General features: G+C 47.8%; 1 protein-coding gene across 2 annotated transcripts in view; it reads right to left on the bottom strand.

The window, feature by feature from the left end:
- Nucleotides 1-877: 877 nt before the first annotated feature.
- Nucleotides 878-23050, bottom strand: part of ABCA5 (ATP binding cassette subfamily A member 5) — a 39314-nt gene continuing 17141 nt past the window's right edge. For both annotated transcript variants that reach the window (XM_053960502.1, XM_053960501.1), the window contains exons 13-37: nucleotides 22313-22451; nucleotides 22110-22200; nucleotides 21315-21454; nucleotides 19674-19793; nucleotides 16868-17069; nucleotides 16446-16615; nucleotides 15301-15434; nucleotides 14276-14413; nucleotides 13503-13616; nucleotides 12545-12715; nucleotides 10981-11094; nucleotides 10598-10735; nucleotides 9761-9835; nucleotides 9187-9278; nucleotides 8640-8766; nucleotides 8428-8545; nucleotides 8233-8324; nucleotides 7900-8075; nucleotides 7270-7345; nucleotides 7097-7191; nucleotides 6195-6314; nucleotides 5873-6022; nucleotides 4879-4958; nucleotides 4613-4668; nucleotides 878-3842 (exon numbers count right to left, since the gene is read on the bottom strand). In XM_053960502.1, coding sequence (XP_053816477.1) covers nucleotides 3735-3842; nucleotides 4613-4668; nucleotides 4879-4958; nucleotides 5873-6022; nucleotides 6195-6314; nucleotides 7097-7191; nucleotides 7270-7345; nucleotides 7900-8075; nucleotides 8233-8324; nucleotides 8428-8545; nucleotides 8640-8766; nucleotides 9187-9278; nucleotides 9761-9835; nucleotides 10598-10735; nucleotides 10981-11094; nucleotides 12545-12715; nucleotides 13503-13616; nucleotides 14276-14413; nucleotides 15301-15434; nucleotides 16446-16615; nucleotides 16868-17069; nucleotides 19674-19793; nucleotides 21315-21454; nucleotides 22110-22200; nucleotides 22313-22451 — 3036 coding nt within the window. In that variant the 3' untranslated portion in view covers nucleotides 878-3734. The remainder of the gene's footprint in view (nucleotides 3843-4612; nucleotides 4669-4878; nucleotides 4959-5872; nucleotides 6023-6194; nucleotides 6315-7096; nucleotides 7192-7269; nucleotides 7346-7899; nucleotides 8076-8232; nucleotides 8325-8427; nucleotides 8546-8639; nucleotides 8767-9186; nucleotides 9279-9760; nucleotides 9836-10597; nucleotides 10736-10980; nucleotides 11095-12544; nucleotides 12716-13502; nucleotides 13617-14275; nucleotides 14414-15300; nucleotides 15435-16445; nucleotides 16616-16867; nucleotides 17070-19673; nucleotides 19794-21314; nucleotides 21455-22109; nucleotides 22201-22312; nucleotides 22452-23050) is intronic.

Below are 23050 nucleotides of genomic sequence, written 5' to 3'. Positions count from 1 at the left end.
CTCCAGGAAACCCTTATCAAAGGGAAATTCAGCATGTTAAATCAGGGACTTTCTGGACATCTCTTAAAAGAAGCATTATAAGGGAATGAATTAATTTTACAGCTTAAAAAAAAAAAAAAAAAAAATCCATGGCACACTGCCCTTCCACACCATCAGAAACAAACGAGTATGAACTGCTGGGAACTGTCCCCCAGCTCAGATGCAACTTCTTTGGGGTTATTTCCTCTCCACTGAGGAGCTCAGGGAGCACAAACCCCTTTTGTTTTGCGGCACCCTTCACTGACCCATGAGGCTGGAGGCGAGCACCTCCTCCTCTTCCTCAGCAGGGTCTCTCCAGGGACCTGGCAGTCCCACAGGACAGCCCAGGAGCAGACAGTGCCCTCCATCCCTGCAGAGCACATTCCACGTCCCACCTTCGGCCAAACCTCCCCCATTCCACTGCCCCTCACCCCAGGGCCAGCACCCACCCGGCGAATTCACCTTGGGCACAGCTCCAAGCACAGAAATGAATTGTTTTTTTTTTGAACTGGGGTTAATTTTCCAGTGGCTGGAGGTGATTCACCCCTGCAGATGGACAAAGTGCCATGCCAGGAGCACGCAGCTGCCGTGGGGTCACTGCGAGCCCGAAGCTGGGCTGAACGGATCCGGCTGCAAAGCGCCACTGCGGGCGGTCGGATCCTCAGTGTTGCAACACTGCAAAAATCCCCCAAATTCGCTTTAAAATATGTAAATACTGCAGCCCCAGAGCCTGGCCATGCCAACAGCCAGGGCTCTGCCTGAGCCCAGCCACCTGAAACTCTGGTGCACCCCAAAATCAGCCCAGGCTTTGAAAACCATCCCCATTTCCAGCACAGCAAACCAGCCAGAAAGACAAGAGTTTAACAACCCAATCCACCTTTATTTTGGGAGTACTTCCGGCTGGGAAAGGAAAATCCTCACCTTTACAAGTACAGCCAAGTGCTGAAGGAAAGGCAAGTGTGTAAAAGGAACTGCACGTGGTCCAGCAGCAGGAGGAGTGTCACAAATGTGTCGCCTTCAGGCTGGCACCCTCTGCTTCTGCTGCCAGAGCTCTGCATGCTGGCTGTGCAATAAATCTCACTTGCTGAACAAAGATACTTTTAAATAAGGACTTTTTTTTTGGGAATGTAAACAAAACCAGACACATGAAACTCTCCATAGAAAATCACAACCTTGTAACAACAGCACGAAATGAAGGCGTTTTCCAGGCTTTGGATCCATCACAACAACCCTGCAAGGCAGCTCCAACCATCTCACCTGGGAATGGTGAGCCAAACTGGCTGGATTTACCCCAAATCCCCCCAAATCCAGTTTATCTCTGGGAGCACAGGCTGGGTGTGTGTTGGATGGATGGGATTTGGAAAGTCGGTGATAACAGCCAAACAAAGAGCTTCAAATGCCAGGAATAAAGATCTGCTGGTTCCTGGTTTAATTTTGCCTGTTTTTTTTTTTTTCCTATTCTGGCAGTTACAGACGTCTTAGGACACTTTGAAACACTTCTGATATGAGGACAGTGATGTTTTGGGGTGGAATTTTACCCCACTTTCACACATAATGTCACCAGGCCGAAAAGATCCCACCCGAACAGGGAATTAATTTAATGAGCCAAATTCCCTGTCCTGTCTGTAGCTGCACAAAAACCAGTGCCACCATCCACTGGGCTCCTCCAAGATAAACAACAGCACCAAACTGAGCTAATCTGGCTTCTAATCCAAAGTTTTCCCATCTGAAATGTGAGGAAATATGGAAATACCTGAAACAGACAGCACAGAACTATTTTACAGACTATTAACTCCAAGTGAAAGAATAAATTCAAGGCAGACATCAAGGCTGCTCACAGGTCACACTAATTCCCTAAATCCACGTGACAAGAATGTGCAATTGATGGGCAGGTGACACTTGGCTGAAACACCACTGGCAAAAAGAGACCAAAGAAATGTAGGGTCTGGGAAAAATGCACTCAACTTGTACACAACTGCAAGGGAAAGTGCCAAGAGAATTCTGAGTCCCAAACTGCTCCAAATCAAGGCAAAAGCTCAGAGCTCCCAGCCAGCAGCAGGGCTGGGGCTAAATAAATATAACATCTGAATTTGGGGTTTTTTTCCTTTTCTGACAGGGAAGTTTCACCCCTGTCAGGCAGTGTTGGAGCTGCAGTTTGCTTTAATCCTGTCCTTTTAATCCCTCATTTCCAGGATTATGATTCCCTGGGATGTCCAGGGCTTTCTGTAGGGCTTGGCCTCAAATTTTAACTACAAACCCAAAGTTGTGCATTTCTATGCAACCTATGGGTACAAAAGAGGAAGTACAATTCTGCATAAGGAGTTCACATTTCCCTATATACGAAACTGATGGAAACAGATTTTGGCTGAACACACTGATCAACCATTATCAGACATATCACACACATTATTGCCTGATGATTACAAACAGTTGGGACACACAACTCCAAATTTACCAATTTTTTTTTGAGTTTTCTCAAGAAAAACCAAGGTCTTTTCTAACTTTAAGGTGAAGATACACAAATGATACGAATTATGAAGGCAGTGTCTCAATAGAAACATATCTGTATCTGTTCATTGCAGAGCAAAATGAACTGGGAGCAATCTTTAATTTCCCCTTATAAAACTAAAAAAAATGTGATGATAGCTTTGCGTAGAAAAAAACAAAAAAATAATATATTTTCAACATCCATCTGTCATATTTCAGGCTAAAGGACGAAATATTCTGCTCTTCTTAGTGCTCCTATGCAAACCAAAGGCACCTTTCTTATGGGTGAGGCTCTGAACTGGGACCGTTTGATTTGGGGTTTTACAAAGGGGGTGACAAAATGGGCCCTGTGTTACTGACAACCACAACAACGAGGGATTGGGAAACACTGGAGCTCATGGATGCACTGGCAAGGAAAATGCAAACAACTCCAAAGCACTGTGTGTGAGGGCAGCTGGCAGCACACACGCTGTCACAGCCAGGGGAAGAATCACGCTGCTCTGGATGGAGACAGGGCAGACCCACATCCACTCTGCCCATCCCCCCGTGCCCCCCAGCATGCAGGACAAACCCCAGTGGCACCCACAGCTGCCAGCCTGCAGGGGAGAGGACTGGCAGTGCCAGCAAGCACCACTTGTGATCTGCAAATGAACATTTTCAGGCTGGTGGGGCGCCCAGCTGAGCTGGCCGTGCGGTTCAGGGCCCTCCTTGCAGTGGGACGGGGACTCTGCAGTGGTTTTCCCCCCTCTCTTCTAAGCAGGTGCATCTTCAAAGCAGAAGCAGGCATGGCTGAGCTGCTGGAGGAGCAGGGATGGGTGTGCAGGACGGGCACAGCCCAGCCAGGGGCACGGCCAGAGCCTGCAAAGCCCCGGGGCAGGACGCTCCAGCGGAGCCTGGCTCTGCTCAGACCCAGGCTTTTCCTGAAGGACAGCCCAGCCTCCTGCCCAGCAGAGCCAGGGGAAGGCAGGTGGGAGCTCCTGCACCAGCCACCAACTCCAGGAGATGCCGTGGCAGCGCCCTCCTGCCCAGCACAGCCCGGGAGCAGCGAGGGGAGCGGGGATTTGGGGTCAGCCAGAGGAGCAGTGGGATGCTCACGGCTCCTGCGGCATTATTCCCAAGGCCAGGACGGTGGGACGCGCTCAGGGCTGCCAAACCCAGCTGTCCTTGCCCACCCCAGCTCCAGGAGCAGAGGGAGGATTGGTGCTGGCACCCACAGGAGCACGGGGAGCTCAGAAAATGACTCGGTCCTCCTGCGTCCTCTCCCACCACAGGCTGCTGTTCAGGGTGCCAAAGCTGCTGTCCTCCTCCTCCTGCTCTTTAGCCAGCTCCACAAACACCTGGAAAACATGGAGAAGACACCATCCTCCTTGTAGGAGCTTCCTGGGTCACTAATACAACTCATGCTGAAATCCTCATGAGTGTTCAGTGTATTGCTTCATCTCTGAGTAAGACATTTTTCGTATTTTTAGTATTTTGAGGTTTTTCTCCTTACTCCTACCCTCCCACCTCTTTTCTTCCAAGAGCACAAATTCAACACTGAAGGACATTAATTGTCAGCAATAATTAATCCACAATAAGCAATTACAAGTCTGAGCTTCACCCTCCTTCCAGCTACGAACAGCAAATGTCTGTTCTTGGAATAAATCAGAGCAGCTTTTCCACTAATACCACACATTTGCTTTCTTCCAGTCACTGCAGTCGGCATCTTATTTTTAGAGGGAAAAATGGGAATAAGAAGGAGCTGGAGAGCTGGCAGATGTGATTCACTTTGCAAAAAGGGAATTTAGTTTCCCAAAAATGCCCCAACAGGCATCAGCAAAGCAGCCCCAGAGGCCTGAGAGCAGAGTTTGGGGGATGAGCTGCCTGCACAGGGCTCTGGGATCATGGAATGCTCTGGGTTGGAAGGGACCTTAAAGCTGATCTCATCCTGGCCAACCTGGCCTTGGACACTTCCAGGGATGGGGCAGCCACAGCTTCTCTGGGAATTTTATCCCAGCCCTTTCCCCACCCTCACAAGGAGGAATTCCTTCCAAATATCCCATCTACCCCTGCCCTCTGACACCTTCACCTGGCAGGGTTTACACTCACAAAACAGAATTTCACACACCTGTTCCAGTGTTGCTTGAGAAAAGCTGTAGTCCTCGATGTTGAAGGCATGTTTTACTGGTGAAAGAATCAATAAGAGCAGATTTAGGGACACTTCACTTACTCTTGATTTCCCAAGAAACAGAGTTGGGGACAAACACCAATGAAAGAAAATTAAGTTAAATAAATTTGGAACAGAAATGGAGGAGTGACATTCACATGGCAGAAGTGTCAGAAATGGGAGACAAAAGGATTTGTGTGTGTGATGTATGGCAAGTCCTTCATTACCTTCCTCCAGCTTGGAAAAAGAATGTGAAAGTGACTGTACATCTTCTTTAGGAATTTTATACGCCAAGATAGAAGCAAAACTGGAACAAAGAAGCAAAACAAATTTAGCTTCAAGCAAAATCACTCCAAGTAAAAATATTAATACCCCGTGGGAAGGATTTAAACTCCTTTTCTGAAGGCTACTGCAGGCATCCTGACTGTCACCATCACACAGGAGAAGGGCAGTGATGCAGCTCCAGGTGCATCAGCTGAGACCACCCGAGACTGCTCTAAGTTCATGCTCCTCCACTCAGATTCAATCATTTCTATTCTGCTTACTCATGGCAGATTTGCTTCCTGGAGCTCCCAGACTCCTGAGCTTTTGGATTTCAGCTGAGCTGGGAGGTCTCAGCACGTCCTGGAAGTTTGCATCACACGGCCGTTCCTGCAACCCTGTCTGCAGCACAGGGAGCTGCTCTGCCCTGCACAGGGAACTCCCCTCCCTCCTTCCCATCTCCCACTTTTGAGGAAGGATCACACTCATGATCCCTCAAGGATCACACTCCTCTGGATGCCTGCAGTGCCCTTTGAGGAGTCTCTCCAGCCACCGAGCCAAACCCGCTGGCACAAGCTCAGAGCTGCTGGTGGAACAGCAGCCAGCCCACCCTGGAGCTGAGACCCCCAGAGACCTCAGGCATTTCCAGGTAAGGGCAGTGAGTCAGAGACTCGGATTTCAGCCCTTTCCCGGGGGCCCTGACCCAGGAGGAAGCTGTCAGGCAACAGCTATGCAGAAATCCAGTTCTGCTTCCTCTGTGCCAAACATCTGCGTGGGCTGCCGGCCCCCGCCCTGCCAGCCCGGGCTCTGCTGCTTTCCAGATCCCTTCCTTTTTTTATTCTTCATTTTTTTTAAAGCTGTGTGTAAATATTTACATTCCTTCCCCGGTGCCAAGGAGCTGCTGTGAAATCAGAGGGTTTGATTCACATCAGTATTTTCTGGATATCTGTCAAACCTCACCTTTCCTGGCGGCTGGCGTTGGGGAAGATGTGCAAAATCTGGCTCTGCAGATACTCCACCTGCTGCACATCTGCTGCTTCCCTTAATTTCATTTCCAAGAAGTATCCTCTGCCAAACTTGCTCTTCAGGTGTTGGACAGTACCTATACACCTATAAATTACAGACAGAAAACACAAGTTGTACTCAAGAACAGCCTACCCTCAAACAGATCCTTTTTGCTGCTAAGGATTAATTTAAGGTACCAAATTTATGTTTTTTCACAGAAACAGATCCCAGGTGCCAGCTGCCTGTGCCCCCTGCCCCAGGGGGGATCTGGGGGTACCTGAGCTGCCCTGACACCAGGATGGCCACACGGTCACAGACAGCATCTGCCTCCTCCATGTAGTGTGTGGTCAGGATTGCTGCCCTCTCCTTGTTCTTAAAGGCTGCTCGGATCGCCCGCCTGCAAAACACAACCAGACCAGCCCTGAACAAAAGCATCTGGCAGGGAACAGCAAATCCTGCCTCAGTAGGAAAGGAGGGCTGTCATGGGCCCTCTATTTATGGTTTAATGCTGCTCCCACAGCAACAATTAACACCTGAATTTCCTAAAGACAGCTCCAGTCTGTATTCCTTGTATTATTTTAAGGATTTCTTTCAGCCTTCAAGCCTGTGATTCCCAAGCTGCCCTGGGAGAGGACACAGCTGTGCTGCACCTGGCACTCAGGTTGGGCTGATGCTCCCCTTCTTGTGAGACCCCACCTGCAGTCCTGTGTCCAGCCCTGGGGCTCTCAGCACAGCAGGAGCTGCTGGAGCGAGTCCAGAGGAGGCCACGGAGATGCTCCAAGAGCTGGAGCCCTTCAGCTATGGACACAGGCTGAGTGTTGGGAGTGTTCATCCAAAGAGAAGCCCTGGGGAGAGCTCAGAGCCCCTCCCAGAGCCTAAAGGGACTCCAGGAGAGCTGGAGAGGCACTTGGGGCAGGGATGGAGGGACAGGACGCAGGGAATAGCTTCCCCCTGCCAAAGGGCAGGGTTAGATGGGATATTGGGTAGGAATGACTCTGCTTTAGTGGAAGATATCCCTGCCCACGGCAGCGGGGTGGAACTGGATGATCTTCATGGTCCCTTCCAACCCAAGCCAAGGCGCTGTGTTTTTCCCTGGCTGTGGCTCACAGGGAGGGATACCTCAGCAGGGATAACTCCCCCCAGAGCAGGCTGGCCCCTGGAGCCATGGCCAGCACTCACCACATGTGCTGCTTGGCTTTGGGGTCCATCCCGGTGGAGGGCTCGTCCAGCAGCGTGACCCGTGGGTTGCCCAGCATGCTGAGGGCAAAGCAGAGCTGGGGGAAGGCAGAGGGGCAGGGTGAGGACAGGGAGGGTGCTGGGGACCCCCCAGGTGACCCCAGAGCCCCCCATACCTTGCGTTTCAGCCCCATTCCCAACTTCTTTGTCATCTTCTGCAGGTGGTCCTTTAAATCCAGCACGTTGGCGATGCTGGGGAGGGAAGGACCAGGTTGGGAGGGGGATGGATTGGCTTCCCCCTCACCAGAGAATGAAAACCAGCTCCTTTTGAAGAGCTCAGTTACAAATATTTGTGTATCAAGTATAAAAAAAAAAGCAGAGCAAAAAGCAGAATTGGAGCTTCCAGACAAAGCCACCTGTCCTGGAGGAGCCTTGGTGAGAACAGAAATAGCTCCAAGCCCAGGATTCCCCATCCCTGCAGCTTCTACAAAGGTCACTGTTAGTACTTATAACCTGAGAAAAGTAATTTTAAAACAACATCTATCAGAATTAAAAATCCCAGCTGAATTTTGTGTGGCTGAACCTTCATCTCCTCATCTACGAATTCACAATCGTGGAATTTCAACCAAGCTTAGAACCAAACTTAAATGGAAACAAAAACTGCATTAGGAAAGGTGAGAAGAGAAAAAAAAAAAAACCACAAAAAAAATAAAAAAGCCAAAATCCCTCCAGCAATAAGCCAGAAGATAAAAAAAGCTAAAGCAACTTCAGTTCAGCCCCAGAGATTTCTGTAATGAACTACTCACCGCTTGATGACCTCTTTAACATCAGACTGGCTCATGCCTTTGATAGCACCATAAATCTCAAAGTGCTCCTGCACTGTGATATCTGGCCAGAGAGGATTTGTCTGGGGACAGTACCCCACGAATTTCACTGAATCCTCCTCACTGCTCAGCCCAAAGGAATTATCTCCCATCAGAACCTGCGAGGAAAGTGCCCACAGCTTAATCCAGAATATTACAGATTCCCAAACTCTTTTTTGCATGGTTTTAGCAAAATGCCCTCAGGAGTGCTTGCAGTAACAACAATAAAATTGAAATATGGGTTGATTTTTTGTGTAACTGTGGCACAGAACATACCTGCCCACTGGTTGGCTCAATCTCTCCAACGAGCATATTAATTAATGTGCTTTTCCCAGCTCCATTGGGTCCCAACAAACCCAGGATTTCTCCTAAAAAGGGACAACACAAACATTGCCCACGAGATCAGATAAATGCTTCCAAGAGCTGTTTTCATAAAAAAACCAGCTCAACAGCAAGCAACTGAACTCCAACCTTTCTTCACACAGAGGGAAACATGTTTGGTCGCCACTTTCTTTATTTTTCTCCCCAGAAGAAATTCCTTCTTTTCATCAAACTCTTTGTGCAGGCTGCTGACCAGGATGGCTGGCATCTGGCAGAGAAGAGGGAAGTGGCTGCAGATCCCAGCAGCTCTGGGGGAGCCTCCAAACTCCCAGTTTGGGGGTTTGGGCAAGGCAAGGTTTTACCTCCTCACTCCTGGGGCTGCTCAGGATCTCTCTGACTCGCAGCCTCTCTGCCTTCACATCCTCGTCCTCGTTCTCCTCGTGAGGCATATCTGGGAACTTCCAGGGCTTGGCTTTGGTAAAACATTTCCTAAAAGGGAGGAAAACAGCACGAGGCCCCTGCTCAGCTCTCAGCCAAGCTTGGCTCAGGGCTTTGGTGCTCAAAGGCATTTGCAGCTCATCCCAGAGCAGGAGGAGCTCAGGGACTGCCACTGTGTCACCTCCCTGCTGAGCTCTTGGTGGGCTGCAGCATCCCTGGCCGTGCACTGGGAATGGCAATTCCCTTGTTTTTACATAGGGAACACCCTTACAAAATTCCTGATTTTGCAGTGATGGAACTCGAGAGGAAATAAACCCCCCCATTTCTGCACTTCAGTGACAATTCCCGATGGGATATAATGAAAGATATTTTATTTCTCCCCCTTCACAGCCCAGTTTAACCACCACCAGCACCTCCAAAACCAGTTTTTTTTGGACAACGCCATGGATAAAAACCATTCAGGAGACACACCTGAAGAAGGGATCTTCTCTCACCGTCCTCCCTCCGTTCTTCAGCTCGAAGCAGCGCAGCAGGAACAGCCACACCACGCACTGCAGGTAGGGCTGAGGCAGACAAAAACCACCCTGGTCACCAGCCTGGGGACCCTGGGGTGACCCCACCACAGTGAGGAGGGACAAGAAGCTCCAGCCCTGCACCACCACACAAGTGGTGGTGCTGCCAAGAAGATTGAACACATCAGTACGTGCTGCTCAGCGGCTCTGAGGATGCACAACCAAAGTGGGTTTAGGTTTAAAAGCAATTATTTGGGGTTTTTGTGCAGAGAAGGGGCTGTGCCTGCTCTGGAGCTCTTGCTCCATCAGCAGGGATTCCCACAATAATCAGAATTAACACTGGCAGTGTTGATCAGGCCATAGGGGGAGGAGATGTTGAGCTGGTGGGCACAGCAGCTTTCCTGACTCTGCCTGTGCTGCAGGCTCAGCATCAGAGCAAATCTTGCCTGATCAAGGTGAGGGACAGCAGGGCATCCCAGCAGGAGCCACAGGAGGTGTATTTATAAAAACAGAGAATGCAATGCCATGCTCACAGCCACAACTGCCACCAGCAGCCTGTCCCAGGGGTCGTGGTATCCCCGACTCTCACTCTTGCCTTTCCATGAGACCTGGGAATTCAGGGAAAAGCATGGTCAGGTAAATCAGCACCTGCAGAGAACCCATCTCCTACACTGTGCTTTCATCTCCTTCAGGCTGTGGTGCTCAAGCTCTTCCTGAGCTCTGCAGAGACTCTCCAAAAAAATAAAAAAAAAACAAATAAAAAAATCAAAATCAAAAAATCAAAAACCAAATCAGCTCCATCCAAACACTGGAGCTGCCCCTGCTTTCAAGCCACCCACTCCCAATGTACCCTTGTCCCAGCCCTGGCTTTGCTCACTGAGGAACACGTGGTTTTCCTTGGAATATCCCAGAATCATGGAGTGGTTTGGGACCTCAAAGCCCCTCTCATTCCACCCCCTGTTGCTCCAAGCCCTGTCCAGCCTGGCCTTGGACTCTTCCAGGGATGCAGGGGCAGCCACAGCTGCTCTGGGCAGCGCCTGCCCACCCTGACAGGGAGGAATTATTTCCCAAAATCCAATCTAACCCTACTCTCTGTCAGCTTGGAGCCATTCCCCCTTGTCCTGTCCCTCCATCCCTTGTTAAAAGTCCTTCTCCATCTTTCTTGTAGGCTCCCTCCTCTCAGAGAAAGGACATTTCATGGAAAACTTGTTGCTTTCCCCCTTTTAAAACCAAACTACTTCACTTAACAGGAAAAAGGTGATTGTTCTCCATCTGCATGTGAAAAGTGACTGCAGAGGACACACTAAAGACACCCACCCAAGCCCAGCCACCTCCAAGGGCTCTGGAAAGGATCCCTGGAGTCCCCTTACCTTTATAAAGCAAATCAGGCAGCCAATAAGGGGATAAATAGGAATGAAGATGGAGAAGACATAGTGCAGGATGGTGGTCACCAGGTAATGGTCCAGGAAAAAGGACACTTCAGTGACTACTGTGCAGAGCAAGGCTGTCTGTACCAAAGAAAAGGGGGAAAAATGTCCATTTTCATCCACTTCAGACTCTCCAAGCATAAGTTAATCATTTTAAGGCACTTTTTCTTAAAGCTGTTATCACTCAGGATATGGCAGTGAGTAAAAATTTCCCATTTCCTGGGCACTAGGGACACACAGCTCAACAAAACAGCTGGGATTTTTTGCTGTGCCTTTGGAAATCACCAATCTTCCCACTTATCCCAGCTCCAGGCCAAGTCACTCACCACTGAAAATATAAATGACCAAAATTCCTTCGTGTTCTGGACTTTTTTGAAGGTGAAGGAGACCACGTAGGTGAAGAGCACGACTGAGGGGACATAACCAATCAGGCAAAAAATCTGCAGAGACAGGAAAGGATTCTCAGGGAATGTGCAGCAGGAATTTTTTTTTTTTTTGCATAAGGATCAACTGGGATTACCTCAGTGTGATACAGAACTCTGGATTCATCTCTGTCTCTTTATTTGATGTGTTTTGCTGCCTTGGTGCATAGAGAATGTATTATTAAAGACACAGATTAAAGAATGTGTGGAGAGGCAAAAATTCCCCTCTCCTTCAGCTTCCTTTAAACTCTTTCCCATTCTTTTTTTCTTTTTTTTTTTTTTTTTTTTTTTTTTTTTTTTTTTGTTACAGAGGCTCACATAAATGCTGACCTCAAGATTCTGGCAAACAGGAAGAATTCCACCATGGCATTTTGCATTTTTGTAGGGATTCAAACAAGGGTAGAAAAGCAGCCCTGCAGCCACATCCCAAACGTGACTGACTCTGGAAAAGCAGCTGGGAAAAGCTGATTCCTCTCAATTCCAGCCAGTATCACAGGGAAGCCTGCTCTGAATATCAAAGACATGAAGTCTTGTGCTGCCCTGCACTTAATCCCATCTGCAGCTCTCTGCAGAGATGGGCTCTGCTCAGTGTCACTGTGCCCTTGTGATCAGCAGCAAATCACAGCACAGAGCAGGCTGAGGCAGCAGGAAGAAAGGAGCATTCCCTTGGAAAATCCTGCTGGTTTAAGGATCAACAAGGCTGGAAAAGAGCTTTGAGATGTGAGTGCAGCCTGTGGCCATGCCAGCCATGGCACCAAGAGCCATTCCTGAAACAGGGACAGAGACTCCAGCATCTCCCTGAGCAGCTCCTACTGCTGGGTCAGAGATGACAGACTGGATCAGGAGGTAAAGTGGTAAAAACTTTATTTCATCCTCTCTCTTCTTTTATAGCTTAGTTCGCTACAGGTGGACTTGATTTTTAATTAATACATTTCACTTGACTGGTTAATTAACAAGGCACCCATTTGTAAACAATCTTATGAGAAAAAGAGATTATTAGAAAAACACTTCTTGTAGGTTGTTTTTAATATTTGGTTATCACTGTTTATTTTTAGCTCTTTAAAGCATCTCAGGTCGATTCTGGGAAGACTTATTTAGCTTTCTTTTTCTCTGACCAGGCTGTCACATCCACAGGCAGCCCCTTCCAGGGGACATTCCTCCTGTGTCCAACCCTGGCACTGCTTGATTTTATTCCAGTCCTGAGTGAAACTCCCAGCTTGGAGCCATTTTCCCCATGAAAAACATTCTGTCTTTGCTGCAGCAGCGTTTTCCCTGCGTGGGAAAATTCAGCTGAATGGGTAAGGGAAATAAAATGGGTGTGGGGGGGGGGGGAAATTCAGCTGAATCAGGTAAGGGAAAAAATCCCAGCTGAATTTTGTGTGGATGAACCTTCATCTGTATGAACCTTCATCAATAAAAGACTTGCAGAAAACAAGGTAACCCTGCTCTCAGCCCGGCCCAGCCTCACCACAGCGAGGAACTTGCCCGCGTAGAAATAAACGCCGTAGTGGAAGGCGAAGAGGCTGCCAATCATCAGCATGAGGATGAAGAAGAACAGAGGAAGGTCCACCACAGCCTGGCCAGTCCAGTAAGCCGAGGGATAGAGCCCTGCAATCTTCAGCTGGGTGTAAGCCTTGATCTGCAGCAGGGGAACAGAGCACAGAGGAAGTTTATTTTGGGGCCACAGACTTCCAGGAAACACCAGTTGTAACTTTTTGTGGTTTTATGTTACATATGGGAACTGCTCGGAGAAAATCTGCTATTGTGACACTTTTTTTTTTTAATGTTATAGTGTTTTCACTACCGTGTATGGACTGAAACTGTTTATAGGGTTCTTTTAAGGATGTTTTGCTAAGGACTAAAAGAACAACAGCTTTTTATTTTGGGACTATAATATTTTTTTTTTCTCTTGGGGCTGAGGGTACAACAGTTTCTCATTTTTGCAACAACAGTTTCTTTTATTTTCTCTTTTCTTGGGGCTGAGGGTCTAACAGTTTTTTATTTTTGGGATAAGAGTCTTCTTTATTTTCTTCTCCCCTGGGGCTGAGGGTCTCCAGAACAGAGATTTTTTTCTTCTTGAAGATAGAGGGTACTACTACACTTTCTTTAACTTTTTTTCTGTTCACTCTACTTATGTTACTTTTAGTTGTTGAAGCAGATCACTCTTACTCTTGCACTTTTTTGGCTTAAGTAATTGCATTTTCTTAAAAATGCAGTCTCTGTGTTAATTAAAATCAATGTTTTGTGAATCCCCTCCTGTGTTACGCCGTTATTGCCAAGCTTGGCCTGGCACAGAAAAGCTTCTCCCAAATCTGCTCCACCCCAGTGCCACCCCTGGCAGTGTTTTAAACCCCTCTTTGGATCTCTCCCCAAATCCCAGGGTTTTTAACTCCCTGTGCCTCTCTGCAGGGACACCTGGGTGTTACCTTGTGGTTTTCTGCGTTGTCCATGGCGAAGTAGGGTGGCATCCCAGTGATGATGATCCCCAGTAACACGGCTTCAAAATAGACCTCCAGCCTGAAAATCGTGTCTGGAAGGTCCTGGGGCAAAAATCAGATTTATTCAATGCCAGAATGTGACAAAAAAAAAAAGCTATGTTAGGAGTTGGAACACGGCTGTGAATGCTAAAATGAAAAGTGTGTGGATGTCCAGATGACCTGAGCTGCAGCAGGAAGAAAAACACCTGTGGAAGTTTTGGGAGAATTTAGATGAGGAATATATAATAACTAAAGAACTTTTCAGAGCATTTATCTCCTGCAGCAGGTCCTCTCCTCTCCCAAAGGCCCCTCCAGCTCTTCGCAGACCAAGAACTGCAGGCAACCTCCAACAAACCCATAATTAATGAATGAACCCTTAATTAATTAATTAATCCTCAGGACAATGGAATGGTTTGGGTTGGAAAGAACCGTAGGGATCATCTCATCCCAACCCCCAGCTCCTTCCACCAGACTGGGCTGCTCCAAGCCCCACTGAACCTTTCATTCCTGACACAACATCCTCTTTCCCAGCCCCTTTTTCCTCCCCTTCCACAACCTGCAGAGCAAAATGCCAGCACCTTTCACATCCTCCTAAACCCTGCAGACAGCCCCAGCCAGCTTTTCCCTGGGTTTGTGGGGTGTTCCTGCCCTCCCCCTCCCACCTCAGGGATGCTTTGCCCTCTCCCCAGTGTTCCAGGGTGATTTTTGTGGGAGCTGCTCACCTGAATCAAGGGGTTGCTCCAGATCTGGATGCTCTCAGTCACGTTCAAACTGCGCAGGAGGAGGTTGCTGACAATATTCATCAGAACTGGCAGGGAATGCACCATGGTGCTGTTGAATATGATGTTGAAAACGTAATTCTAGGAAGAAAAATATGTGCTGCGTTAATCCCTCTGCCCTGAGAGGCCTCTCCTTAATTAAACCTGAGCATTGGGATAAATCTTTGCATAATCAAGTGCTTTGCAGGAAGCTCTGGGCTGCTCAGGGTGCTTGTCACACACAGCCTAATTCGGGAAATCAGTCCTGCTCTCAGAGAAGAAACTCCTGGGAATAAATTCCCAGCATGTTTCACGGAGCAGTGAGGCTCTGGCAAATGGCACTCCAGACAATTACAGCCCAGGAAACAAAACACACGAGGAGCTGCTCTGGGATGATCCTGCTAATGGGTTTAAAACCAGACAGGCAAAGATGTGCAGGAGCTGCACTGTCACACTGCTGGCAGCAGTGTCAGGGAATAAAAACGGGGACAAGAGCCAGAGCTGGCACGTTGTAAAGCAGTTCCCTTGCTGGGGATTAAATGTGATCCCAAAGTTCAGATCTTCCTGTTACTGTGAACACGTACAGCCCAAGAAACTGATTTTTTTTTACACACAAGAGCACTGTGGAATTATATTTCTGTCAAACCGTAATTTAGTTAGCATAAATAAATAAAAAATCATAAAAAATTCCTCTGCCAGGCGTCCTGTGAAGCAGAATATTTCTCCTGACTCTCTGTGTCCTTGTGGGGAAGAAAAGGGGATGGAAGTTTGATTGGCTTCCTGTAATTGTAATTATATAATTATATAATTATGGAAGAAGATTTATTTTGCTAATATTCCCACTCTTTCCTCTTTGCAGCCTCTTGTGTAAGCAATATTATATGATATTATTTGATTCCATGACTCCAGAGCTGCTTTTCAGGTGAGAATTTCACAAACCAGCCCCAGCAGCTGCTCTTTGGGCACAGCCCAGGCAGTGTGTGCCTTACCTGCCTGGACTGCAGGGCAAACACGTTCAGAGCTGCACTGTGAGGTGCCACTGAGACATAATCACTGTCATTGAACATCTCCCAGAGGATGTTCATGCTCCCGAGGGAGTGCACAATGTCACTGATATCCGACTCTGGGGAGAGAAACCAACATGGAATCATTTAAACTGGAAGAGACCGTCAGGATAATCAAATCAACAAATCAATCTTTCCCCTGTGCCCAGCACTGCTGAGGGCACACCTGGACCCTCAGTTTGGGAAGGACATGGAGGGGCTGGAGCACATCCAGAGGAGGCAACGAGGCTGGAGAGGGGCTGGGAACACAAACCCTGTGAGGAACAACTGAGGGAGCTGGGGGTGCTCAGCCTGGAGAAAAGGAGACTCAGGGGTGACCTTGAAGGTCCCTGAAAGGTGGCTGTGCCCAGGTGGGGTTGGGCTCTTTCTCCAGGAACTGACAGAACCAGAGGACACAGCCTCAAGCTGCACCAAGGGAAATACAGGTTGGATATCAGGAAAAAGTGTTTTACAAAAAGGAGATAAAGTTCTGGAATGGCCCGGGGAGGTGGTGCAGTCCCCATCCCTGGGTGTGTTTAACAAAGCCTGGATGTGGCACTGGGTGCCAGGGTTGAGTTGAGGTGTTGGGGCTGGGTTGGACTCGATGGTCTTGGAGGTCTCTTCCAACCTGGTGATTCTCTGAATTCTGAAATCCAGCCACGTCCATGAGTGCCACATCTCCCTGTCTTTTAAATCCCTCCTCATCAGCAGCCTGGAGTATTTTACACAGAATTATCAATGCACAGCTCAAACAGGTGCTGGTTTCTACTGCCTGGGTTCCTGCTGGGCACTTTTAAAACATCCTCAGTTGAAACAAAAAGGGATTTTCCCAGATGTGTTCCAGCAGGATTTTAACTTGTCTCAATGTTTCTGGCCACTTCTTTCACCTCAATCATCTTCTGACACAGCAAGAACAAGGTCCTGGAAATGGGAGGAGGATCTCCAAACCAAACCCCATGGCACAAACTGGCACTTTACCACCCCTGGGCACTTGGAAACTCTTCATCTGGGTTAATTGCAAGGGAAAAGTTCATTCCCAACCCCAAAACTCGGGAGAAGGAGAGAGGTGGAGTCAGGAGCTGCTTCCCTACCTGTGGAGTTCTGCAGCAGGAGCCGACTCCTGTACTTGTGATAGTTCTCTCCAGGCTTCAGCAAGTACAAATCTGGGGAGAGTTTGATAGCAGCTACAGCATTTTTGATGATGTGGTGTATGAAAAACAACAAAATCTGAACTACAAGGAAAATGAGGAAAAGCAACAACCTGAAAGAAATAAAAGTTTGGGGTTTGTTACAATTCAGTGAAAGCCAACCCAGTTTTATGTGCATGCTATTTAAAAAAAAAAAAAAAACATCTCCCTCACCCCTCCCCAAAAAAAACATTCATTAAGAGAAATTACAGCTCCACACTTGCTCTTTTTTAAATGAGGAAAAATGAAGGAGAGGATGTGCTTTCTCTTGGTGCCATTCAGCCAGGTTTGGGACTCCCACACAAAGCAGGAGCCCCAGTACTCACATAACTCTGACACATTTGCTCTCCCGTTTCAGGCTGAGGAAGTGCACTTTGGCTATGGTGGAAACCTGCTTCTTCCACAGGGCTGAGTTGCTCATGGCTGGTGCCTTGGCCTCGGAGAGCATCAGCAGGCTCTGCTCCATGTCATCCAGGGATTTCGTGTCCACCTCCTCCTGGGCTTGCTGCGAGTGGAACACGCTGTAATCTGAAACAGGGCAGGGAAACGCAGGGCATTGGTGCTCTGACAGAGCTGGGGGTGCAAATGGGACAGGAGGGGGAGCCAGGGGCCAGAGACCCCGTGCTCTTCCTGTTGTAGAAGTCACCTCACCCATCCCATCCCATCCCATCCCATCCCATCCTATCCCATCCCATCCCATCCCATCCCATCCCATCCCATCCCATCCCATCCCATCCCATCCCATCCCATCCCATCCCAACCTCAATCATATCTCATCCCAGTCCTATCCCATCCCATCCCAATCCTATCCCCATCTCAATCCCATCCCATCCCAATCCTATCCCCACCTCAATCCCATCCCCATCCCAATCCTATCCCATCCTAACCCAATCCCATCCCCATCCCAATCCCATCCCCATCCCAATCCTATCCCATCCCCATCCAATCTCATTCCTCCCCATCCCAATTCCATCCCATCCCAATCCCATCCCAACACAACCCCATCCCCATTCCCCTCCCAATCCCCTCCCAATCCCATTCCCATCCCAATCCCATCCCCATCCCAACCCAATCCCATCCCCATCCCAATCCCATCCCCATCCCCATCCCAATCCCATCCCCATCCCCATCCCCATCCCAATCCCATCCCCATCCCCATCCCAATCCCATCCCCATCCCCATCTCAATCCCATCCCCATCCCCATCCCAATCCCCATCCTCATCCCCATCCCCATCCCATCCCAATCCCATTCCCATTCCCATTCCCATCCCAATCCCATTCCCATCCCAATCCCATCCCCATCCCCATCCCCAATCCCATCCCCATCCCCATCCCCATCCCATTCCCATCCCAATCCCAATCCCAATCCCATCCCCATCCCAATCCCATCCCCATCCCAATCCCAATCCCAGTCCCATCCCATCCCAATCCCATCCCCATCCCCACCCCTCCATTTAACCCCAAGGTCAGTGACCCTGACCCAGCCCAACCACACCCAAGGCAGGTATTTGAAGCTGCCACAGCAGAAATAAAGGAGCATTTCCTTGGAAAACCCTGGTGTTTTAAATCCCAGAACCAACAAGGCTGGGAAAGACCTCTGAGATCCTGGAGTCCAGCCTGTGACCAAGCAGACCGTGGCTCCAAGGGCCACATCCCCTCCACCAACACCTCCAGGGACAGAGTCCAGCACCTCCCTGGGCAGCCCCCTCCAGTCCCAATCACCCTTGGGACTTGATGATTCAAACTTCTGCCACCAAAAGGTGCAGCTTTGCCCCAGTTTCATACCCTGGGCCTGTGGGTGCACCTGTACTACCCAGCACCTGCAGATTCAGCTGTCAAATCCTCTTAAACCCACCCAGAAACTCTCTGAGTCAGTCTAATTAGGGAGTCATTTCCATACCAGTTACAGAGTAATAATTCTGGATCACACAGAAAGCTCTAGAATAATTTCAACAGCTCAAACCATTCAAAACTGATGTCAAAAAGAAAAAAAAACAACTACTGACTCATTCTGGAGTAATATAAAGCAGTCCCATCTTTTCTTTTGGACTGAAAGTTAATTTAAAGTGAGACAAGCTGAGCTGTTTCAGCCCTGAGTGCAGCTACTCTTCACACAAAAGGCTGAAAATTAATTTTACCCTGCACATTTATAATTTCTTGAAAGCAAACTCCATTAGGAAAATAAAGGGCATTTCAAAAGGCAAAGTAAACTGTAAAGCCAAGCAGTCAGATGTGAGCTGGCTGGATGAAAAATTAATAACTAAAAAGCTTTTCCCCTGGATGCTTCCAGAATCAATCCCCACCCAATTCTCTGCCTTTTCCTGGTCTCCATGTGTTGGAGCTCTGGATGCTGAGAATTTTAGACTTTCTCTGCTGGCAGACTCTGACCCCCAGGAGAACACTGCATTTGACCTGAAGCTGTGGAGAAGGTTTCCAAAATTAATTAATAGCACTAAGATTAGGAGTGTGTAGTTTAATTAGAAGTGTGTGATATCACAGAGTAAAAAACTTAAAGAGTTTGTGGTTTTAAAATATAAATATAGTAAATAAAATATAAAATAGAAAAATATAGTAATATATATAAAAATAGTAATATATATTAAAAAATAATAATATATATTAAAAATAGTAATATATATAAAACAAAATAAAAGTTTTAAAGCAGAAGCTATTCCTTCTTCTTTACCTTTTTCTTCATGAGTTAAGTAGTATTTTGTAATTGAATACTGAATGTTGCATATTGAATATATAATAATATAATATATAATATATTGAATATATAATATAATATATAAAATGTATATAATATATTAAATATATAATAATATAATATATAGAATATATTAAATATATAATATAATATATTATATATATGGTATATATAATATATAATAATATATATATATATATATAATATTCAATATATAATATTGAATATTGAATATTGAATATTGTATTTGAATAATTCAACAGCCTGGAAGGTTGTGAGAACCAAAGGATGCCCAGATGCTGGAGCAGCACCCTGTGAGGGACGTTTTCCTTGCTCCCTCCTTCTGGCAGTGACAATCCCACGGGAACTGAGAGCAAACCAAAGCTGAGGGGAGCCAAGGAACAGCCCTGCTCCTTCCCACCTGCTTGATCAATCTCTGCCTCCACTTCCAGCTTCAGGTAAACGTCCTCCAGCGTGGTCATGGACACGCCGTAGGTGATGACCCCCAGGTGGGAATGGGTGTCCAGGTCAGAGAACAAACCTAGGGACAGAGGCAGCTCTGAAACTCGGCTCCAGCACCTGCCAAGAGCGCTTCAGGCACATCACACCCACCCCCAAACCCTCCTGCTTGGAGGGAAAATCAGCCATGTGGGAAAATAGCAAATAAACCAGAAGGTCGTGGTTTGAGAAGCAAGGTGGGACAGGCTCCTTTTAGCAAGAAATTGTGGTCAGGAAATGTGGTTTTGCTGAAGTTGTGGTGCTTCTAAAAACTGTCTCAGCATCCCGAAGCTGCTGGGCTCAAAGTTTCCTCAGGGCAGGTCCAAGGTGACCTCTCCTGGAAAAATCATACCCAGGACAGCTCATCCTACCTAAATCCCAGCCCAGGCACACAGGATCTTACAAATGAAACCACTGAGTCATTTTGTGTCTGTAAAAATACACATATATCTATATCTATATCTATATCTATATCTATATATCTATATATCTATATCTATATCTATATCTATATCTATATCTATATCTATATCTATATCTATATCTATTAAAAAGAATTCCCAGGTGTTTAAGGCCAGGTTAAGCAGGCAGGAGATGCTGGACAGGGCACAGAGCTTGAAGCCCAACGTGAGGTTCAGAGTGGGAGAACTTCACAGCACCTTGGGGTGGAAAATGTTACTGGGTTTTTGTCAATCCTATAAATAAGGCCCTAAAGAAAAGAAGCTTCAGAGCCAAGGTGAGGCTGAAGGGAAATTCAGATGTATAAAATGGGAGGAGCACTTGGATATCTGACAATACTCCTCACCCCTCCACAATTTCTCCTGTCCCAGCTGACAAGGTGTGTTCCCAACCTCAGCTTCTCCCTGAAACTGTTTGGGGGAATTGATTCAATCTCAGCCTTTTTGCAAAGCTCATAAATCATTAACTCCAATGCAATAGGGAAAAAAAATAACATTTATGGAATATCAGCTGCATCAATATTAATGCTCCATTAGCTCCCCACACGGTGCAAAGAACACAGGATTTATTCCAGTTATTTCTGGGAGGAAAGCAAGGAGCACTGCCCAGGACTGCTCAGGTAATTGCTGCCATCTAGTGAAATCCTCCCCTCTGCTCCCTGCTCCCTCTCTCCATGGAATTTCAAGGCAGTCACACGATGCTCTTTGCAGTTCACAAGAGTTTGTAGGGTTTCTGTAGGATTTTTGTGGGATTTGGGGCTTTCCTGCTTCCTGCTGCAGGCCAGCCCTGCTCTTTGGAACCCTCTGCAAGAGGATGGTGATTCTGCAGGACCAGGGGATGCTCAGGTGGAAGGGACTCCTCACCACAGAGGCATCTCCCCTTGCTGTTGGGCACCCACAACCCTCACACCCCACTGGAAGAGGTGACAAAACCCTCACTCACCTGACAAAACCCTCCCTGACTCCCCACCAACCAAATAATAATAAATATAAAAAACCACAAAGGCACAACTGACACTTTATCAAGAACATCAGCCTAAAGCCACGCTTAATAAACATCCCCTGTTGCAATCACTGATCCCTGCAACACAAAGCCCCACCAATACCTGCAAACTTGTCCATGTCCTTGAGAGGGAGGCTGTACACGAGCTGCTCGTCGTTCTGCTGGATCAGGCTGGCTGCAGGGATGTGCTGCACGATCAGAGACGTGGTGGCCTCTGTGTTGCAGTAGGCATCGATGTGCATGCTGGAAAAACACAGCAGGAACTGGGGTTTAGAGCTTGGCTTGCTCCTGACATGCACCAAACATTCAGTTGTACTGCTCTGATGCCTCAGGTTTGAGCTTTTCTGTTTTTCACATTCTGTGCTGCTTCAGTGTGTGGGTCTGGGCTTCACATGAGGGGATGCTGAGCTCTGTGCACAGAGCAGGGAGACAAAACAATTCCTGCTCCAGCTGGGCACCAAGGACAAATGATCCAAAGCTCAGGCCCAGGAGCACAAACAGCGTGGGCTGGAGAGAGAAAAACAAGCAGGATGGGAGTGCATGGGCTGGAGCTGGAATGGGACAATGAACTGCAAGGTGCAAATGGAGCAGAGCTGATCCCAGTGAGAGCCCCCGGGAGCGCTCGTGCATTTTGGGACCATTTTGGTTCCTCTTGGGTGCAGCCCTGGCTGGGCTCTGGTGCTGCCCAAGGTGGATCCATGGAGGAGATCCTTTTAATAAATCCCTGCTTTATTTTTTAGCTCCATCCAGTCTCTGTTCTAGGTCAGCCTTCATCAAGGCATCAATTCAAGGATAAAAGGAACTTTCTGGGGGGAGCTTTCTCAGAGATTCCAACAGAAAGCAGTAATAAAAGGAAGCATAAGGCACCTAAGAGGTACAAAAGTGGGCACAGAATTACCTCAGGCGGTAGCCAATGCCCCACTTGCTCTTGAGGAAAAGAGAAGAGCCGAGGCATTTCAACATCCCTTGGGAAATCACAGCTTTACGATCTGGAAAGTCAGGAAGCAGAAAATGGACCATTTCCTCCCAAACCCCGCTCTGGGATGCACACCAGTGGTGTCCCAGGGCTGGGGGCTGAAGCTGGGCTGGGGCAGGGCTCACCAGCCAGGATGTCAGCCTCATCCATGAAGTGGGTGCTGAACACAGTCACACGGTTGGCCTTCCTGCTCCTCAGCAGGTTCCAGACGATGTGGCGGGAACAGGGATCCATCCCCGCCGTGGGCTCGTCCAGCAGCAAAACCTGGGGGCAAAAACCACCAGGGCTTCTCAAAGCCACGGCCCCTGAGCTCAGCAATCCCTCCCCAGCACACCCAGAAGGGTTTGTTTGAAACCTGCCAGTTAATTCCTGCAAAATAGGAAACAACCCAGACTAACGAGGCAGCTTTTGTCCCTGTGCTTTGAATACATCCAGCTCCCCTTGTGACAAGTGGAAAAATCCTGTAAGAAATTAATGCCACAGCCTGCTTTATTCTGCTTCCAACAGAATTCTGTAGTAGAGGCACAACTCAGCCATGGATTCACTCTTTCTCCTGAGGGGTGGTTAAATGCACACACCTGCTTTTAAAACCCCCAGGATGTGTCACACACATCATTTTTAACCACAGATCTCAAAGCAGTCCCTGTCCTCACAGGCCAGAAATTACAGAGCTGCAACACAAAAGATCTCTCTGGCTCTGTTCCTGCTGCCAGCTCCTGGATGGCTTTGGAAGGAAAGCATCCAACAATTTCACTGCTGGGGGGATAAATGCTACCTGCCAGAAATGACACACAAAACTTGCCACACTATTTATTTGCCAAAGAGATCAAATCCAAGGCTGCTGCTATTACCTGAGCCTCAGG

The sequence above is a fragment of the Vidua chalybeata genome, chromosome 19 (genome assembly GCF_026979565.1).
Source record: "Vidua chalybeata isolate OUT-0048 chromosome 19, bVidCha1 merged haplotype, whole genome shotgun sequence".
Lineage (NCBI taxonomy): Eukaryota > Metazoa > Chordata > Aves > Passeriformes > Viduidae > Vidua > Vidua chalybeata.
The sequence above is the reverse complement of the archived record's forward strand: the minus strand, read 5'-3'. Positions and strand labels throughout refer to the sequence as shown.